We start from the raw sequence: 22,203 nt of genomic DNA, 5'->3' as shown, positions 1-22,203 counted from the left end.
TGGAATTTGGCACTAATGTGACATTTATGTGGAATACTCATAACTACCTCGGAATCGCCCCGTATCAAAGCTTATCTTCGTTAATAAAAACACTGTCACAACTTAGTTTTTCAGTTTTGCATGCTACTTTTCACCTTTTCCTTTTTCTCTGATTTCAGACTCTCCAGTTCTACTTAACCAGCTATGATCTTGAACTAAAAAGAGGGCTTATCTCGTGTAATGTTATTCTACTCAACTCTGCATAATTGTATCCGTACTTTTTAAAAGAACAACTAGTTCCAGAAACACATGAATGCATACAAGGTGAACTTCAGGGGAGAGTCCACATTGCAGAGGCAGAGCTGTGTTGTGTTTTGAGTGTTTTGTGTTTGCAATGCAAAAGTATGAATATAGCAATCCTTTTCTGTTGGATTTACAGAACTCGAATTTAAATGTGACTTTTTGCTGATAGCTTTGCAGGCAGAGCTTTCTACATGATAGATAATTGATGAATATTTGTTAAATGAAAAATAGCTTTTGTTCCAAACAAAAGTGTTAGACCCATATTTATCTTCCAAGACTTTTCTTTCAGTTTCCACTTCTATTACTTTGACACTTCATATTAAATTGTTGTAGTGTATGTACTACAAAGTATTGGTGGTCTTAGTCCTTGGGAAGTTTCTCGTAAACTATATATCCTATAAGATAGCCATGAAGTGCTCTTGGGGGAAAATAAGTTGACTCCGGGATTTGCTTCTGATATCTGTCATCCTTGGAAAGTTTTAGGAGAGTGGCTACTGTAGAGTTAAAAAACAAAAACCTTGTGATTGATTAACTAGAAAAAGATAATGTCCTAAGGATATAGGGAAATAACATTAGGAAAAAACATTGTACTGCTGTAACCAGTAAAGTCTTGTTCTTGAGTGCTGATTGGAGAGAATCAGAACTTTGCCACTTGACTAGCTGTTGTCTGGGCTGGGGAAAGTTTCTCTCTTACCTCCTTAGTTCTTCTGGCTGGTCAGATAATTTAACCAACAAACAAGAGACTAACAGAAGAAAACCAGATTTTAATAGGTGGACATGGGGGATTCACATAAGCATGAAAACTCCAAAGACTGAGGCAAAGGAGGTTGCTCTGTTACTTTGGACAAAGGAGAAAGGGTGGGTTGGGCGGTGGGGAGCTTATGGTATTTCAAAGGGGAAATGGGCAATTCACAGGTAGCCTAGAAAGTGGCAAACACATTCTTGCTGGGCAACTCAAACAATGGGACAGAGGGAAATCCAGTGAACAGGTTTTTGCATGGATCCTTCCTGCCTACCATACTTAATTCATACGACGTGCTAGTGTGCTGAGGTTCCCTTCCTGAAAGTTTTTCTGTCTGAATCTCTTTAAGAAAGGGAGAGGTAAAAAAAAAAAAGGGGGGGGGGACCTCTTCCTATATGTTGGGCTTTGTTTTTTAGCTTGAAATAATCTGCATGCCAGAGTGGTACTCCTCCCGACCCCCACACTGTGTAGATATAGTCAAGTTTCTTAACCTCTGTGAACCTTAGTTTTCTAAAGTTTTGCAGTTCCGTGATTCTAAGTATCTCATGAAACCTGTCCTCTGAAATAAAAAAGTTGTCCTTGAACTTAAGGATAAGAAAAGGCAGAGGTGTTGAAACAAATAGTGCTATAGTTTGTCTTACCTGAAAATAATGTTATTAAATGAATTACCTCGAGTGGGTATGAATAAAGTTAAGCAATGCTGTCAATGGAAAAAGCCCATAACAAGGTGAGATTAATGAAATCACAAGTATCTTTAGAAATTTTTCAATCCAAATCCTTTATCTAATGTAACCGAATGCCTTCTGTAAGGCTTGGAATAGATCATGGCCTTTTACCTATGGAAACAAGACAGAAGTGAAGGGAGGGGCTTAATGTATAAATTTAAGTTGCAGGAACTGATGATGTAGCCTTAGAGATTTAGAAGTAAAATGTATCGAAGCCTCCATCAGTTGTAAGATAAAAATTGATACATGTTGAACATTTTAGATTTTCTAAAGGCTTAAATTTGTTAACCATTGATATAAATGTAGAAGTCAACTGAGTACTTCGACAGAAGAGAAATGAAATCTCAGGTCAAAGTCTATAAAGGAAAAATAAAATAATAGATCTACTTGAGAAATTTCATCAAGTATCACTATAGTGAATAAACAACATAAGTAAGAATATAGAAACTTAAGTTGATCAGAGTGGAAATGAGTTATGAAAACTAATGATTAGAATATGTTATCAAAGTATTTTAAGAACTTGGAATCGAGAGATTTATGGAAATTGAGAGAATGATTTTATCGTAGCCTTTTAAATGTTTTGTAGTTGTAGTCAACATGATTAACATGTCAACACAATGTATATTTCTTACATGATGGAAGAATTAGCTTTTTTACACTTATTTTGTAAGTATAAGTTGCCAAGTTAAATTTTACAGCTATCTTCTAAAACTTTATACTTCTGTTTACTTTCTTATTTGGACTTCACTCCCCTACTTTCCACCTGTCTGATTTTTTCAAGTCTGGGAATAACTCAGGTCAAATTCTACTTTGTGAATAAAATCATTTCTTGTCATTGTAACCGTTAAGAATTTCTCTTTTCCATGAGAGCGTAGCATTATTTGTCTCACTTATTTGACATATGTACAACTTCCTGACATTTCCTCTGTTGTATTTATTGCCTTAAAGTTTGCAGGAACACTTTTTTGCTCCTCCTCCCAAAAGCTGATCAAGTGATAATGGGAGACCTACAGTAGGGGAAGCCACTTTGAGCTGTAATTTTTTCTCTGGGTTCCAAGTCATTCACAGCCATTCATTTATGAAACAGATTTATTAAGTGATTCTTTCATTTATTCAATTTATTATATATAACATAATTAAGTGCATATTAAGTGAATTGTGCCTTTGTAGAATCTACATTTTGATAGTGGAAACTGATCATGAACAATACATTCAAATTACAACTTGTGATGAATTCAATAAAGGAAGAGAACAGGGTGCTGCTGTGAGAGAGAAAAATGGGCAGGATTTTAGACTGGTCAGAGAAGGCCTCTCGTAGGTTGTGTTACATGACGTAAAAAAGCCAGACAGGGAAAGAGTTTTCTGGAAGGAAGAAAAATATATACGAAGGCAAAAAATAGCTCGTTCGGTTGCAAGAAACGAAAGAAGAGCAGGATGGCAGGTGCATAATGGAGGCAAACCATGGAAGACGGAATGAGAGAGATGGGCAGAGAGCACATCATGCAGGGCATTGCAGGGGATGTCAGAGACTTGGGTTTTACTAGGGACATTGCAGTCATTGAAGATTTTGAAGCAGAGGAGTAATAAGCTTTAATTTAAAATTTGTAAGTATCAATTTAGTTGAGAAGAGATTAGAGGAAGCAAGAGTGAAAGCAAAGACATGCTACTGCAGTTGAGGTTACATGTGGTAGTTGGCACTGGGGTAGCATATGTGCAGATGAACGAAAGGAAAAGTGAGATTTGATTTGATATAGAGAGATGGAGATAAGAATGGGGGGGGATGACAACTTGATGGGTTGGACGTGAAAGGAAAGGTGTCAGAAATGACCTTCAGGTTCCAGGTTTCAGGATCTAGACGGTGGTGTGATTTACTGAGATAAGATGAAGGGAGAATGTTTGGCAGGAAATCGGGTTTTAGACACCATCCCCAGACAGGTGCTTCAGAAGATGGGGACTACCTTCATCTGCATAATTGCTTCAGGATATGTTTGTTAACTATGTGGGTGACACCATACTATGACATTCAGAGTGTGTGTTTCGAGAGGAAGAAGCAAGCTTCAGATTTTTCTTAGAAGGATTGGTAACTGAAATGATCTTAGTTTTTATCAATGTGCTTCAGTTTTTGAAAGTTTGCATATTTTCTTAATACAGCTTATTTATGAAGGTTGAGTGAAAATTATAGTTCAGGCCATTAGTACCTGTTTATCAATTAGCTACAGATAGCAATGTTTCTGTTATAATTTGGCATTATTAACTGAAGTTAAACTAGGTAACTATTTTTTAATTGTAGTTAAAACCTTTTTTTAACCAGTAATTTTAACCATTGTTACTGAAACAAAGGGACATGATTTGAAATATGAAAAAAAACCCAAAAGATTGTTTTTCATGTCCAGTGGTCATTTCAAGTTTACTTGACTAAGCAGCAGCAGTATAAAGTATATTACATTTTATTCTGTTGGAAATCAATGGATATGCATCTGAAATATAACTGCTCATCTATATCTTGTTCATTTTATAAGATGAAAAAAATGGTTGAGATAGTGATTAGGTGTCATATTTTGCATAAAGTTTGTTTTAAATTTTTAGATTTTATCACGTTCGAGTAGTTAAAAATCATTCATGGAATTAACAGACTGGAATTCCATCTATTTCTCTATTTTTCAGTTATATTATATTTGCAGTGTTTATATTTAAAAAGGCAATTCAGCATTTTCTTTTCATTGAAATTTTTGTTCCATTCCAGGAACTGGGCAGCTTTACCTAAAACAAATCTAAAAATTTAAGATTTTAGATTTGGTGCACTTACTTAGTCTTTTATAGATGAGGAAACCGATGTACAAAGAAACTGAGTTGCCAGATGTTTCTAGTATTAGGGAATATTTTATTTCAGAGGTTGCATAATTAAGTGAATTCACTGTGTAACTAAGTATGAGAATATGCTTTTTACTTCTGCTTTGGTAAACGTGTTGAAATCAGCAGTATATAGAGTTGAATTAGGAGACCATTCTATATTTGTTTACCAATGTTTTATGAGTGACATATACTCTAAACAGTGATTTGTAAATATTTGCTTATGCTTTATCTTGTTCCAGTTAAATTAAAAAAATTTTTTTTAAAGTTAAGGACATTCAGAAAAGTGTAAATCATAAAAATATAGCTGTCTGACTTATTGTAAAATAAACACATCCCCCAAACCACCAACCAGGTCAAGGACTAGAACGTTATTATTGGCACCCCAGGCCTCCCTCAAACTTTCCCTTCCAGTTATCACCCCCTTTCAGTCTTCCCAGAGGTGATCATTATGCTGACTCTGAAAACCATAGTTTTCCTGTTCTTGAACTTCATGTAAATGAAATCATATAGTGTGTGTTTTTTGCTTAATCTTATGTCTGAGACGAATACGTGTGTCTCCATGCAGGAGTAGTTCGTTCTCATTGCTGTTAACTCTGATGTATGATAGATATGTTTTCATTTGGGGGCTGTTGGGAGCATTCTCATATTTGTCTGTCACTACGCACATGCACACATTCTTGTGGAGTATGTATTTCTGCCAGTGGAAAAGTTGGTCACAGGTTTGCATATGTTCAGCTTTAGCCATAGTTTTCCAAATTTGTTGTTCCAGTATACACTCCTTTTAGCAGTGTATGAGAATGCCGGTTACTTCTTATTCAGTTATGTGGTTTGATTAAAATACCACTATATATGAAAAATCTTGTTCTTATTTTTAATCTCCAAAGTTGAATATTTGCTGATGAATAGATATTTCTACCTAAATGAGACATAGTATAGAGGAATATGAAATCGAAAATGCAAAGATTTTCAGTCCAAAAATGAGTACTCATGTTGCGTCTGTTGGATTAGAACAGATTAGAACAAAACATCATTCTATGTTTTCAAAGTTATAGTTAAATAAAAGACACTTTTCTTGATATTAAAAATGTTTGGCTTTTAAAATAGAGTTAATAGTACACTATTTTAGGGGTTGTGCTCTGAGAAGAATGAAAAAATTCATATCTGTAACTTCATCAAACAAGTCTTGAAAGAAGACTGATCAGAAGACTTCTTGAAGTCTTGATCAGACCTCAAGGAGGGCAATGAGATGCTATATGGTCTCCTTAAAGTAGTGAGATATTGAGTATTATATCTTTATTTTATAACAGTAGTAAGAAAAAAAGTTTAAATGAGTAATTTATAGTATTCTGGGAAAAGTAGAATTGAGTTTCTCAAGGATTTAAATGTGAAATCACGTTTTAGAGGATACGTTGAAGATGTATATCAACATTTGACAGCATTCGAAATGCTAGATAAGTAGATTTGGTAGAAATGAAATCAGTACATAGAAACTTAAATCTATTAAACTACTTTAAATAAGAAGGAAATAACAAGGAAAGCCATAGGGGGAAAAAAAAAAGCATAGTGTCATGCAAACTAAGAGAATATCCAGAGGCAGAGGGGTTAATTGAATTGAGTTCAGAAAACATTTAAACAGCTTTTACTATGGAGCAACTAGGGTTGTAGGTGGTACCTGAGATGAATAAGTCATAGACCTTTCCTTTTAAGCACTCAAAGCCTAAATAGTACATAATAGATGGAGATGCATAGATGATTGGAGACTTCATACAAAAGATAGCATTTGAATTTAGCTTCTACTGTCTCTGCATATTGATGGCAAGTGTTTCTTAGTGGTCAAAGGCAGAGATTGAAGGAACATTTAGGTTTGTCTAGAAGGTTAATAGCCATCTTTGAAAGTGTAGTTACAGTAATTTAATGGCAGAAACTAAAGTATAAGACATTAACAGGCAGATGGATATTTGGAAAATGGAGACAGTGGATCACTTTATTTTCAATATTTGTCATTGAATGGAAGGATAGAAATATATTGATTTTGTTCGTGCATTTTTGTTAAGGTAGAGGAGGTCTGCTGGTGCCTAAAGTTAGAAAGGAAGCAGGCACTTGGAGGAGGATGATTAAAGATCCTTGAGAGAGATGGAATGTGTGTGGGTGTTAAGCCCTTTGAAAGGCTAGATGGAATGGTATCAAGAGGTGAAAGATTTCTCTTTGGAGAAGTCATACTTCCTCTTCTGACACTAGCCAGAAGAAAAAAGGGAAAGATGCAAAGACAGATGCACGGTTCTGAAAAAATGACTGGTGAATTTCAGTTGCAAAACTTCTGAACAGTCACGGGAAGGTTTGAATGACTAGGTTTGGGGAAGCCAGAAAAGAAATGACAGGTTTGAGAGGGAAAGCTACATTTCTTGAGCACTTAACTGTATTTTGGGAACTTTGAATGTAGTTCTGAACTGTATAACAACCCTGCAAGTTAGATGCTGATAATCAGCCTGGGTCTGTTTTTTGTGTATTTCAAACTTTGGAAAATTCTTCATTTAAATCAATTTCTTGTTTTTTCATATTAGTTGAAATTTATTTGGCTTTAGAGTATATATTTACACTTAATTTGGTTATGGGTATGATTGATGTTCAGGATTATTTCAATTAAACAACTTGTCCTGACTCCAGTAGTAACTAGGAAACTTGTAATTTCAATATCAGCCCCAAATTAATTATCCTCAATTTTTTACCAAGAGTAGATATGAGATTGTGTTTTAAAGATTTTCCTTTCTGGGAGATGCAAAGTAACACTAAATTAAGTGTGAATGCAACCAAAATGTAATTGAATTTAGTAAGTGGGTATCTGCATGGGGAGATGATGATAGAAGCATTAGGTGGTTGCTATTTAGATGAGTGGTTTTCACTTCTTTTAAACCAAGGAATCTTTTTTTCCAACAGGATATATATTTTTTTTTAACCCTCTTCGAAGCTCAATTTGTAAAATAAGTGATAGAATATTCAGGGTGGAGTCTTTTATTGGGGAGGAAATGAGGTAAGGGAGGTCAAAAACCTCTCTTTCAATGGCTAAAGATTACCCAGCAATCCAAGGAGCACAGTTGGAAAACAGTGTTTACATAGTTTGTTGGATATAGATTATTTACAGTAGTTCTATAGGATCAGTACAGCAAATCAGTACAGCAATCTCCATTTCACAGGTGAAGAAACTGAGCTCCAAAATGATTAAGCAATTTGCCTAAGATTACAAAGCTAATAAGTGATAGAGCCAGAATTACCTCACCCCAGAGTAATCTTCAAAACCTGTACTTTTACTTACTATGCTGTAGGGCCCCTTTTGTAGAATGACTTATCAGTGAAAAAGTAGACTTCTTTGACTGAGGGATAATGGAATTAAACCTTAAATTGCATCACTGAGCCATTCGTGTATGTGTGTTTGTGTGTGTGTGTGTGTGTGTACACACACAGGTTTCCTGGAGATGGTAGAGCTTGAGTTTAATCTCAAAGATATTACTTTATCAAATGATGAGTGGGGGGGAGCAGTGTCGTACTAGGAGAACTTCCCATATGCATTAGTGGAGGTGTGAGCAAGTTTGATGAATTCAGCAACATTTATGAAGTTGAAGAATAGATTATCTGTGGGAGAATGGAAGCAAATAAGGATGGAGAGACCTTGCTGTCTTTAGCAAGGAAATAAAATGAGCACGTATATACAGTTGGCAGGGTAAGGATAAGTTTAGGCAGATGATACTGTTGATTAGTATAAAATACTTTTAAAATGAGTTGGAAACTAAGTACAATCAGTATAACTGGCTTGGATCTTAGTAATTTTTTAGGAAGTCACTGTAGAATCTTGATCAGTGTTCCTAGTTCTACAAATCAATATAGGGGAAATACATACATATACATATATATATAGCACCTAACTATATTTTAGTACTTTGAAAATATTCTTCTGAACTCTGCAATAGCCCTGCAATGTAGATAGTCAGATGAAGAAGACAGAATTTCTAAGAATTGCTCAAGTATACAGCTTACAGGTGGCAGTTGGCATTTGAACTCACTCCTAAGCTCCTTCAACTATGCCATGTTTGACTTGTATTTGCTAGATATTTTTCTAATTAACTAGTGCTCTATTTTATTTTATAATTATAACAGTTAAAAATCTATACATAATGCAGTTAGATTAATCCAAAACATACATACAGACATTAAAGCCTCTTATCAAGTGGGCTTCTGTAATGATTTCCTGTATTGTACATTAATAAAACCTAAAGATTTGTGATTAGCTATTAGAAGTAATTTAGAGGGATGTCTTTCTGGATAATTATGACAAAGTAGTTTATTTTTCTGTTAGGGTTTAATTTTTTGCTAGTACTAGTGATTTTATATATTAAGGTCATATTAGCCTGGAAAATAAAATGAGGACAGTGATACTAATAAATACCAGTGACCTTCTTTAACTGAATTTTTTTTTTGAGAATTTTAGGTGTAGAATGTTACAGTTGATATCAAGAGGAGAAACATAATTTTTTAAATTAACAAGTATTTTTTGAAATTAAATCTCAGATAAGTTTTTATATATATTTTCTTGCATTCTTTACTGAGGATTTTAAGCTTTTTCTGTGTCCTCCCCCCGCCACCCACTCATGGATTTTTTAACTCGGTTGGGGTAGGTATTTGTTTTAAAATTCCTTTCTTGGAAGTTGCAGATTTTTAAAAGTTTTGAATAAGTGGATAGGAATAAACGAAAATAGACACCTTCACAAACATCTAGTGCAAACTGGCATTGATGAGAAAACTGCAGGCCAAGGGTTAAAAATGTTGTCACACATTCAGTTAGTACCAAAGACTACAATTTGGGTCTTCTGATACAGGTAAAAGAAATAATAGTAATAGGCTTTAGTCTATAGTTTTGGATAATGAAATTTCCCTTGGATCCTTTTAGCCTTCTTTGAAAATGTACATTTAGGCTTATAAGTAACTATTAAGTATATTAAGCAGAGATGCAGCAGATGTCTATATTAAATAATTACTTTCAGAGTACTTTGGTTAGAAGTTCTAAGCAGTTTAGGGCTGAAAATTAGGTCACAGTTTGGGATTTGATATCTAGATATCTTTTATTCTACTTCCCCTAAAATAGCTAAGTATACTGCCAAAGAGTGGGTATTATAGCAGCACCTGATGCTTCTTGTTCAAAAAGAACTTGAAAAAGTACCTCCCCCCAATTAAAAATGGGTCATAATATACAATGGTATATTTATTAAGACATCTGCTACTAAATAGATGAATCTCGAGAATATTATGCTAAGTGAAATAAGCCAGTCACACACAGAAACAAGTACTATAATTATATGTGTATAAGATTTCTAAAGTAGTCAAATTCATAGAAACAGAAGATTGAGTGGTGATCACCAGGGTCTGGGGGAGGGGGAAATGGGGAGTTGTCCCATGGGTACAGGGTTTCAAATTTGGAAGGTGAAAAAAGTCTAGAGATTGGTTGCACAACAGTGTGAATATACTTAAAACTATTGAACTAAGCACTTAAAAATGGTTAAGATGGCAAATTTTGCTATTTAAGTTTTACTGCAATTAAAAGTTAAAAATATTTTTTAAATGAGCCTTAAGTCAATGTCTAGATAACTGCTGTTGCCATTTTATAAAAGTGTTTCACATAAGATTTTTTTTAAAAGAACAAGAAAACAGTTTCTGCCTTACATAACATTCCTTTTCCTCACCTAAAAAAAGTGGTTTTTTTTTGTACAAGAAGTATTTATTGACTGCTCACTGTGTGATAGAAACTGTTTAATAGTTGCTAGGGATGCATTGAATAAAAATTTCTTACCTCGAACTTACATTTTACAGGAAACATAAGCTTTAAACAAGATAAATTGTAAAATATATAGAATGTTAGCTAACACTAAGGCAAAAGGTAAAGCAGGGAAGGCGAATGTGAAATGTGGAGAGAATGATATGACATTTTAGATAGGATGGTCAGGAAAGGCCTCACTGAGAAAGTCACTTTGGAGAAAAGAATGGAATGAAATGAGGGAAGAGTGTACTCAGCAAGTGCAAAAACTTTGAGGAAGCAGCATGCCTGGTGTATGTGTGTGTGTGTGTGTGTGTGCATGTGCGCACACCAGTTTCTACACATCCTCTCCAACACCGGTTATTTCCCATTTTTTAATATCTCTAGTAGGTATGAAGTGATAGCAGTGTGGTTTTGGTTTGCATTCCCCTAACGGCTGATACTGTGTTTATTAGCCATTCCTGTATCTTCTTTGGAGAAATGTCTATTGAAGCCCTTTGTCCGTTTTAAAATTGGATCGTTTGTCTTTATAGTATTGAAATGTGAGAGTTCTTTATACATTCTGGATATTAAACCTTTATCAGATACAATTCGCAAATATTTTTCTCCCATTTTATGTGTTTTTTTACTCTCTTGGTAGTGCTCTTTGATGCACAAGATTTTTAATTTTTATGAAGTCTAATTTATCAATTTTTTCTCTTGGTGTTACGTTTAAGAAACCATTGCCAAATCCAAAGTCGTAAAGATTTGCCGCTATGTTTTCTTCTAAGAGTTACATAGTCTTAGCTCTTAAATTTAGATCTTTGATCCATTTGAGTTAATTTTTGCATATGGTGTAAGGTAAGAGTTCAGCTTCATTTTCTGCAAGTAGCTATTCAGTTTTATTAGCATCAATGGTAGTCTTTGGCACCCTTGTGAAAAGTCAGTTGGTGGTAGATGTGAGGGTTTGTTTCTGGGCTTTCAGTTCTATCCCATTGATCTATATGTCTATAAGCTGGTACCACACTGTTTTGATAGCTGGTTTTGTAGTAAATTTAAAATTAGAAAGTATGAGTCTTCCCAGTTTGTTTTTCTTTTTCAAGATTGTTTTGGCTGTTCGAAATTCCATATGAATTTGAATTTTGAGATGAGTTTGTTTTTTCCCTGCAAAAAAAATTCGGATTTTGATAGGAGTAGCGTTGAATATGTAGATTGCTTTGGGTAGTATTGTCATCTTAACAGGGTTGTCTTCCAATCTGTGTACACAGTGTGTCTTCAGTTTATTCAGACATACTGTAATTCCTGTCAGCAATGTTTCATTGTCCTCATGTCCACACCTCTACACCTTGTCCTTCATTAAATTTATTCCTAAGTATTTTAATCTTTTACTGTGATTGTATATGAATTTCTTAATTTCCATTTTGGAATATTGATTGCTATCTTTTAGAAATATAGCCGATTTTTCTTCATAGATTTGTATCCTGCAATTTTGCTGGATTAGTTCATTAACTCTTTTTGTGTTTATTATCTATAGTTTTCCATAAGATCATGTTAGCTTTAAATAGAGATAGTTGTACTTCTTCCTTTCAAATTTAGATGCCTTTTATTTTACTTTTTGGCCTATTTTCTCTGGCTAGATCTTCCAGTACTGTATTGAATAGAGTAGTGAAAGTGGACATCCATGTCTTGTTCTTGATCTTAGGGCAAAAGCTTTCATTCTGTTTCTACTGAGTTTGGTGTTAGCTGTAAGTTGTTCATACATGGCCTTTATCATGCTGAGGAAGTTCCTTTCTATTCCTCTTCTACTCAGTCTTTTTATCAGAAAGGGTGTTAGAATTTGTTAAATGCTTGTCTGCATCTATTGAGATGATGCACTTTTTCCACTTCATTCTATTAATATGATGTTACATTGATTTGTGTATGTCGAATTATCTTTACATGCCTGGGATCAATCCCACTTGCTCATGATGTGTGTTTGTGTGTGTGTGTGTGTGTGTGTAATGTGCTGCTGGATTTGGTTTGCAAGTATTTTGTTGATTATTTTCAACTATATTTATAATAAATATTATTCTTTAGTAGTGTTTTGTTTTTTTTTTCTTTTAATGTCTTTGGCTTTGATATCAGGGTAGTATTGGCCTCACAGAATGACTTAGGAAGTGTTCCCACCTTTTCACTTTTGTGGAAAAGTCTGAGAAGTTCAATTGGTGTTAATTCTTTACATATTTGGTAGATTTCACCATTAAAACTATCTGGTCCCAGGCTTTTCTTGGTTGGGAAGTTGTTAATTACAGTTCAGTCTCTTTGCTATAGATCTACTTGGATTTTCTTTTTTCTTTTTCAGTGAGTTTTGGTAAATCCTTTGGAAGAAGTCTAAGACTAAAGACATTTGAAAAGTTATTATTAAAATTTGAAGTGGAATGGTGTCACAGTTTAATTGGCAGCATTTTTTCTTCATGTCAATCAGCTAATGATGTACCTTACATTTGATGGCATATTAGATTTAGTAACTTCCATTATATTTCTTTTTATTTCCTCTTGATAAATAGTCATATCTTCTCATAAAAACATACAACACTGCTTTCCTAATCAGTGGCTTATGTATACATACATATTCCCTAGTCGGGAGCCTGAAGTTGAATAAAAAGGGTTCCAGAGAAGTGATTTTTCCCTACCTTATTTTTTTTTTGGCTAATACTTTGTTCCTCTCAGGCTGCATAGCCCTCCATCTGCTCAGTCTCACAATTATAAAATTTGGAAAAGTAATTTTTTCTATAGTTTATTTTTTCTAAAGTCATATTTGTTAAAGCACTTAGATACCATTGTGATTGATAAGTACGTTTCTAGGTAAAATTAATACAGATTTTGATAGTTTTTACTCAGAATTTTTCAAAAGTATTTCCATGTTTAAATAGCAAGCAGACATTTTGTTTAGGAAATTTACGTTTCCCAATATGGACCTCAAAAATAGAAGTTCTGGAAAAGTTTCTTAGGCCTTCACTAGTTTTTGAATAAATTAATATGTAGATGAGCAAGAACCTCCATTTGTGGTTTTTCGTGCAAGGCCGTGGGGGCAAAACCGTAAATACTTTTGTTAAAAATGTTTGGAATGATACAAGCCTGGAACAAAATTAGCTAGTCATTTCATATTAGCAAGTAACCTGTTAGAACCTTTCCACACATAAATAGGGTGTCTGTGTGTGTATATAAATATAAATGTAGTCTTTTTTTCCCTTGAGACTATCATAAGACTAATTTATTGCTTAGCTCAAGCTTCTGTTTTTGCCTCAGCTTGATTGTCAGTACACATTTATTTGCACAGTTTATAATAAGCAACATATACATTCCAAATGATTTCATGGAGGGGGGCGCTAAGGACAAAGTAATGAATATAACTTAACAGGAAGGTGCTTGGTTTTGCTACACAGATGTCTCAATTTTTTGGCTGTCAAGAAGGCTGATATTCCATGGTAGGTGAGCAAGAGGACCATGGTAACAATATGTAGGGACATCTCCAACATACCATGTGTCTCTCTTGTCTGTCAGCTGAATAGATGTCTAACTTTTATCTCACTTTTGGACCAAGTTACCATGACTTCATACAATTGCTCTTCTTGATGCATTTCCACATGTACCCAATGAAATCATAGATTTATCTGCTCGGAGATGTATAGGAAAAGATCATGACACACTAACTGAGAGGAACTCGTGTCAGCTCTCTTAATAAGATATAACTTTGAAGTATAACGCATATCTATTTTACACATACTAGAGTCACTAGGGAGTGATGGCTACTTTATGGTACGGTAGAGAATGACAAAGCATTCTCAAGTTTACATTCCGTCATCATATATGAACTTCAAAATGAAGTAATATGCATCATTTTAAATATGCATATAGCAATGTCCCGTGAACCAGCTTTCCTTCCCCCCCGCCCCACCCCGGTAGGGAAAAGTTATCTATTTGCAATAAATTATTCTACCGAATAATACTGTTCACTGAAATTTTGTTTTTTTTAATCATCCATAAACTTTATAGAACTTTAATGGATCCTCATCATTTAAATAAACTTTAATTGCTTTTGTTTTTATTTTTTAGGATTCTGACACTTGAAGACATGCCGTCTGGAGCAGTAATGAACATCGACCTGTGTCGGATTAGTTGATGACCTTTGGAAATGATCCAGTAATACCTACAACAGAGAAGCTGAACATACTTCACTTGGAGTGAACAGCTCGGGTTATTACTGAATTTTTCAAGATGACAGATCCAATGATGGACTTTTTCGATGATGCCAATCTTTTTAGTGAGACCTTAGAAGGTTTGTCAGATGATGCATTTGTACAACCAGGACCTGTTTCACTAGTTGATGAATTGAACTTGGGTGCAGAATTTGAACCTTTGCACATAGACTCATTGAACCATGTTCAAGGTACTCCAACACATCAGAAGATGACTGATTACGAACAGTTAAATCAGTTTGACTCAATGAAATTTCATCAAGTTAATCAGTCTTTTGGTAGCCCAGCCGAACATGTTTTATCTCCACACTCTCAGTTTAACTGTTCTCCGATCCACCCCCAAAACCAACCCAATGGTTTGTTTCCAGATGTAGCAGATGGCAGTCCAATGTGGGGCCATCAGACAGCTACTGGCATTTCAAATCAAAATGGGTCTCCTTTTCACCAACAAGGACATTCTCACTCTATGCATCAAAATAAAAGCTTTGTGGCACACCATGACTTTGCCTTATTTCAGGCCAATGAACAACATACACAGTGTACTTCACTGCGCTCACAACAAAACAGAAATATTCTCAACCCAGGGCAAAATTCTCTCAGCCAGTCTAAAAATTTTATGGATGTTAATGTTTCTGGTCCACACAGAGTCAGTGTTAACCACCCACCACAGATTACTAATGCATCTTCTTCACAGCAGTCTCTTTCGATGCAGCAGTTTCCTCAAACGTCAACTCCTTCAGTACACTTTCTCAAGTGTAGCAGTCGGCAAGAAGGAAATTTTAATGGACCGTCTCCAAATATGACTTCTTGTTCTGTCAGTAATTCGCAGCAGTTTTCTTCACATTATTCCTTTTCCAGTAATCACGTATCACCGAACAGTCTCCTTCAGTCCTCGGCAGTTCTTGCACCTAATCATGCAAATCAGACTTTATCAGATTTTACTGGAAGTAATTCCTTTTCACCTCATAGGGGAATCAAGCAAGAATCTACTCAGCATATGCTAAATCCCAATACATCACTGAATTCAAATAATTTCCAAATGTTGCATTCATCACATCCTCAGGGTAATTATAGCAATTCAAAATTATCTCCTGTGCACATGAACTTCCCAGATCCTGTTGACTCAGGAACTCAAATGGGCCATTTCAATGATCATGTAGAAACGAATGGCTTTTCATCCATAGAAGAGAATTTACTTCATCAAGTGGAGTCTCAAACTGAGCCATTCACAGGACTTGACCCAGAAGACCTCCTTCATGAGGGTCTCCTTCCCCAATTTGATGAGTCAACATTTGGGCAAGATCATTCAAGTCATGTTTTAGATCATGACCTTGATCGGCACTTTACTTCCCATCTTGTAACACGGCCTTCTGACATGGCTCAAACTCAGTTGCATAGTCAGGCTCGGAGCTGGCATTCATCGCTTTCTAATCATCAACATTTACATGAGAGAAATCGCCTATGTTTACAGCGACAGGTATGTAGCTCTTTTATTTTGGTGATTTTGGGGTAGCGTGGCCTTTTATTCACTGGGTTAATTTTATATAAAACAAAATTGATCAAACTCAGTATTATTTAATGAATATGCATATTTTGACAGGTTTCTGATGCTTGACAGTCTTATTTGAAAGCGATTCATTGATGTGCTCAAAGCAATGGACTAAGTTATAGTTAGAAAATTGTAAGCTTTTAAGACGTCTTTTGTAACATGATTGCCTTAAAAAATAAAGATGATCAAAAACAAATGAAAACTTAATAACCATAATTAAAAGGGAAGCAATATATTGGGAAAATTTTATTGTATATATGATGGACATAGGATTTATTTCTATAAAAAGCTCATATAAATTGATAAGCAAACTTAAGATTTGAGTTGATAACTATAGACCGCATAGAAACTGAAATTACAAAAGAGGAAATTGAAATAGTACACAACATTCAGAACAATATGCAACTTTAGTAATTCAGTTTGCAGCATGGTTTCACTTTTACCTATTTGAAAATAAGTTTTTTAATATTAATCTTTAATGTTGGCAAATTTATAGTGAAATTAGAACTTACATAGCTTTGTTAATTGATACAAATATTTTGGAAAGCAAGTTGGTGGTATATATGAGTATAAAAATACTTTATTCCAGTATCCCAAACATAGCAAAACTAATATACCCAAAGATATTTATCTTACTGTATCTATAAGGGACAACTAAAAACAGCATAGTTTATTATATCCGTATTAGATAGACTATTATAGGCATTAATAAGACTTTGAAGACTAACATTGAGAATGTCCTAATGACAGAGAGAGGCCTAATTCAAAATTAAGATCACAGTAAAGTGATTAAGAAAGAGTGTAGGCTTTGGTACTAGACTACCTGAGTTAGAATCTTGGCTCCGGTTACTTATTAGCTGTGTAACTTATAGCTATTTATATAATTTCGGTATATCTCACTTGCTTCATCTTTAAATGTGGAATAATAATAGGATCTAATAGGGCTTTGGTAAAAGTACTTAGAACCGTGTCTAGTTACATAGTAAGCACTTAATAAATGTTTTCATAATTATACTTTTTTCATAGCAGAATGAAAATATGCATATGGAAAGATACTGGAGGGAAATCAATTGTTTTAGGGTAGTGAATTTACACTTTTCTTTCCTTTGATTTCTATAGTTTTTGTCATGTGAATATATTTTATAATAAAAATGTGTTTAATGTATGTTTTGTCATTTTTCTGAAATCTTGTTAAATAAAGGATTCGTAATGTTTCAATACCTTGGTTGCCTGCAAGATTTGGTGAACAACAAAATATGCCACAGTTTTTCAAATTAAATATTTGAGTTCATTTTCTCATTTCAAAGCCTTGAAGTAATGGAAAAAGATAAACTATCTTTTTCTTTAGGTTGATTTTAGTTCTGTTTCAAATGATATTTTCAGTACATTTTTTAAAATGTCTTGATAGATTTTAACATATTTAAAAGACACTTGTAAACCTTTCCCCTCTCCTTTTTGTGGCCTGAGAAGAACATTATGATTTTGCTCCCTCTACTGGAAGGAGGATCAAGCATCTTATGTGGGACCCTGGGAAAAACCTCTACTGATTGAATCTGAGGTCATCTGTTCACTTTACAGAGATTTCTGACTAGTTTGAGTAATCATTTTGTCCAGCATATAATTGAAGTTATTAAGCCTAAAATTTATTAACTTCTTAATTTTATTTTTCTAAGTCCTTGTCATTTTAATTTTTTTTTGTTGTTAAATTCATGTTTTTCTAAACATGTTCGACTAGCTTTAAAAAGAATTAAAGACTCCCTTTAATAGATTTAGGAATGGAGGATAATTATAAATAACTAAAGACGTCCCTAATACTAGCATATAGAATATAGTACTATCTGAGAGAAATTTTTTTCAGACCCATCATAAAGCATCGTTTCATAAGTCACCTTATTCTGCACTGATACCTTCAAGAGGCTTTATTTAAATCTCACTTCTTTGTTTCAGAGTTTGTTTAGCTAACTTCTTTTTTATTACATGTTCAAAACTGATAAAAGGCAGTTGGTTTAAAAACTTTGTTGACTTATTGAAAGTCTGTTCTCAAGTTTCCTATTTGCGTTAAGAGTGATATTTGGGAGTTGCCAGTTGTGGGAGTAAAGAGGACACGTGGATTGGTAGAGAAGTTAGGGGATTATTATGATTATGATGTTTATGGATTGCATTTAGGTTTTAATATGTACTGAATTATATAGGTCATACATCCTAAATATGTCAAATTCAAATGATTTAATATGTATAATGCATGACATTTTGGCAGAGCAGAAAAGTTCTTTGCCTATGTAATTTTTGGTCATGTTCTGGATGGTGATGGTTACTACATAGCCCAAATGTTATATTAATAAGAAGTTCATGTATTAGTACGGTGTTTCCCTGGGTTCCGTGGAAAGAAATTTTTTCTTAGGTTTTTTCTTTGAAACTCTTAATTGTAGTAATTTTACTTCAGACTGAATTAACATTGTTAAATATGTATAGAAGTTAAGAAATTAAAAAATAATAAAGCAGAACTTTGGTTTATCAAAATCAGGAAAAGAGATATATTTGTTATAGCAACAGTATATTCTTTAGTCTACTGTTTGAAAATTCACGGAAGGTACTCTATTTGGAATTCCTTAAAACTTTAGTGAGAATTTTGGATATGTAAAGAATATTTCTAAAATTTATATTTTCTTATTCCCCAACTGAGGTAGGGTGGTTGTGTATATAATGAAGTCTATGTCAATCATTAAAAACAATGACTATTGCTGAGAACATTTCTTATATAATTGACTCTAGAGTTTTACCACTTAAAAAAGAGAAAAGAAAAAAGGTGAGACGCTACAGCAAGTGTTTCTAAATGTAAGTACTCACAAAACATAATAGAGAAAATGCTAGCTTATTTTCATCTCTAATTTTTAGAACAAAGGAATTTTGAGAGATTAATACTATAAACTTTTCATTGTTCTCTGATGACAAATACTTGCTGCTATTTTGTAATGCAAAGCCTTTGTTTTTTTTTATCTTATTTGTGAAGTAGAAATAACATGGAGCACTGTGATCTCAATATTTGTAAATTAAATTTAATGGAAAAGTTCTATAGCAGTGAAAAACGTGAGATAAGCTGAAATAGCAGTCAACAGAAGGAAAGGAATTTCGGGGTATACACAATTATACATAATTCCTATTCTGATGAATTTATTACTCTATTTACCACCTTGATTTTTTATTTCATTTATTTCTCGGTGGTAAACTTACATTACTAATGAGCTTTAAAAAAAAAAAACCAACAGAAACAGATTTAAACAGCCTACGTAAGGCATATTTAAAAATATTGGAATTTTTTCTGATAAAAAAATTTAACACACAGCTATTATTAAAAAAATTAGACCATATGGAAAACAAATAGATGAAAAATAGGTTCTGTACAACATCACTACCAAAAAATAATACTGTTTTGTTGTATAAGTTTCCAGCGAGATATGTTATTTTGTCTCTATCCTGTCCCCCACCTATATAATTTTGCATTTTTAATAAAGTTAGGATCATATAGTTTATGCTGCTTGGCGGATTGCTTTTTTAACTTTCCAGTTAATATGTTGCAAATATTTTTATGTCATTAAATATTCTTCTGAAAATGATTTTGAATAACTAAATAGTTTGCCATTGTAAGATTGCTAAAGTACCATATAAAAGTAAGGTTATTATTGAGATCTGGAAAAATCTGAATCAAGATAATTAAAATATCTTTAGATTTTTTTGCATGTATTATCATAATTATTAAATTAAAAGTCGATGCATATTAATAGTAAAAATTATAATAACTAGAACATAGAGCACTTACTTTGTGCCAAGCACTGTTCTAAACACTTACATATTAACACGTTGATCTCTCACAACAGTACTCTTATTTGGATACAGTTATTTCAGTTTCCATGGGAGGAAACCAGTACAGAAGAGTTAAGTAATATACCTCAGTTCACACAGCCAGTGGCCAGGATTGATTCAAACCAAAGTCGACTCCATTATGTGTGTTCTTAACAACTTTCACTGTACTTCAGAGTATGTTAATGCATTGTAATATATAAAAATATACTAAATGATTTCTTCCTACTTGCCACACCTCTTCAAAAATCTACTTTACTAATCAGGCCAGTGCTTGCTTTAGAACATTTAACCCATTTCCTTTTTAAAAAAAAGTGCAGCTTGCTGCCAGCGTTAATTTAATTTTACATAAAAATGTTCTTTGAAGCTGAAGCAAATCTGACTGGTTTTCAATGTGAAAATAACATAAAAATTGTTCTTGGAGTTATCTCTAAACAGAACTTGTCTCTAATCTGAATGTAACAGAAATGTATTCATAAATCGGATTTCATCAAATGAATCTTTGGCTAACAACTGTTCGAGAACAATTTTAACATCCCACATAGGAATGCAACGTTTTCTAGGATTTGACATTTCAATGATCGAGAATTACTATATTTTGTAAATGGAAATACTGCTACTAAAAATAGAGTGCTGTAAATAAAATGATGTTGTTTGTTTCCAAAGACTATCAATATACTAGAGTAATGCAAAAATAAAATAAAAGAGAGATATTTCATGGCTAACTTTGAGGTGAGGCTAGGACTGTAATTCGCGAGTTATCTCGGGGTCAACGCTATAGCTGCAGGTGCTGCCAGGTGTTCTCGGGGCAAACGGGAAATGGGTTAAATGAGGAAAATTATGCATCCCATGTTCTGGCTACATTGGCAAATAGTTTATCCATTACCAGAGGGGGAAAAAAACCAAAACAAAAAATAAAAAAGTAAGCTGAAATAGCTATTGCTTCCAAGGGTTTTGACTTTTTTTTATACAATTGTGTTTAGGATGATGACAACTAATGCCCCAAAGGTAAAGCTGATAATTTTCTTCAAACGTTTGAAGGGCCTTAGAGGTCAGAATTAGGCCAACTAAATGGAAGTCACAGAAAAGCAGACCACCATGTAGTAAAATGAGCTTGAAGTGAAGCTTTTTCACTGAAAGAGCGAAGATGAATTGGCTCAGATGTGTCACAGAAGGAATTCCTATAATGGGTGAAATGGACTCTATTGGTAGATTCTTTTCAACTCTTAAGAATCTATGGTTGATCTACGGCCATGCCACCCTGAACACGTCTGATCTCATCTGATCTCGGAAACTAAGCAAGGTCGGGCCTGGTTAGTACTTGGATGGGAGACCACCTAGGAAGACCGGCTGCTGTAGGCAAAAATAAAAATCTATGGTTGTAATTTTGGGTTTCTTAGTAGGACATATAATTCATGTTGTCTATTTAGCTCCTGAGTGACGATTACAAATAATGAAGAAAGGTAAAGAAATATGACAAGTTCTCTGCTATCCAGCAATGTCAAGAAAATATAGATGAGTAAATTTTCCAGATAGTTGAAATATATTCTAGTAAGCATCTAAACATTTAATTATGGTGTTTTTTTGTTTTGTTTTGTTGTTGTTCTTGTTTTGTTTTTACCCAGAAGGTGATAGTGACGATGGTAGATTCTCAGGAAAAAATAAAGAGAAATCTTAGCTTTTTATAGAGCAGTCTTGTGTATTCATATTTGTAATGTTTATTCTTATATCTCCAGGAATTACCCTCACTAAAGTAAGAATCTATTGGAATACATTAGATACTTTAAAATTATCTTAAGCAGAAACATAGCTAATTTTGTTTATAAGTAATTATTTAAAAAAAGAGGAAAATCTGTAAAACTAAAGGAAGCGATCCTTTGCTCCTGTCCTTTGAAGTCCAAGGATCCCAATCTCTTTGCTAGTTTTTTTAAACAATGGTAATTTTTCCTAAGTTAGGAAAGCAACAGATGTGTGAACAATGAAAAAACTTGTCACTCCACTTTGCCCTAGACAGAATGAGAAAACCTAAGTAATATTTAGATTGTTCCCTTGAATAATGAAAATTCTTATAAAGTACCATCTCTGTTAATTAAAATTTGTTTAAATCTTTAAGCATTTAGCATGGTATTGGTGTAAAAGAAGTTTAGAATTCTTAGTTGTCTAAACCAAAACACAAA

The 22,203-nt window shown here is 33.7% G+C and overlaps 1 protein-coding gene and 1 pseudogene across 9 annotated transcripts in view; both read left to right on the top strand.

Annotated features, from left to right (window-relative positions):
• CHD9 (chromodomain helicase DNA binding protein 9) overlaps positions 1-22,203 on the top strand; it is a 168,005-nt gene that overhangs the window by 46,011 nt on the left and 99,791 nt on the right. For 8 of the 9 annotated variants that reach the window (XM_023530646.1, XM_023530645.1, XM_011360141.2 and 5 more), the window contains exon 2: positions 14,477-16,096. In XM_023530646.1, the coding sequence (XP_023386414.1) occupies positions 14,639-16,096 (1,458 nt within the window). In that variant the 5' untranslated portion in view covers positions 14,477-14,638. Of the gene's footprint in view, positions 1-6; positions 304-14,476; positions 16,097-22,203 lie in introns of those variants that run through there. The other variant, XM_023530641.1, reaches the window with a different exon arrangement.
• Positions 21,270-21,388, top strand: LOC111739616 (annotated as a pseudogene).

This window comes from Pteropus vampyrus, unplaced genomic scaffold (genome assembly GCF_000151845.1).
Source record: "Pteropus vampyrus isolate Shadow unplaced genomic scaffold, Pvam_2.0 Scaffold51, whole genome shotgun sequence".
Lineage (NCBI taxonomy): Eukaryota > Metazoa > Chordata > Mammalia > Chiroptera > Pteropodidae > Pteropus > Pteropus vampyrus.
The sequence above is the reverse complement of the archived record's forward strand: the minus strand, read 5'-3'. Positions and strand labels throughout refer to the sequence as shown.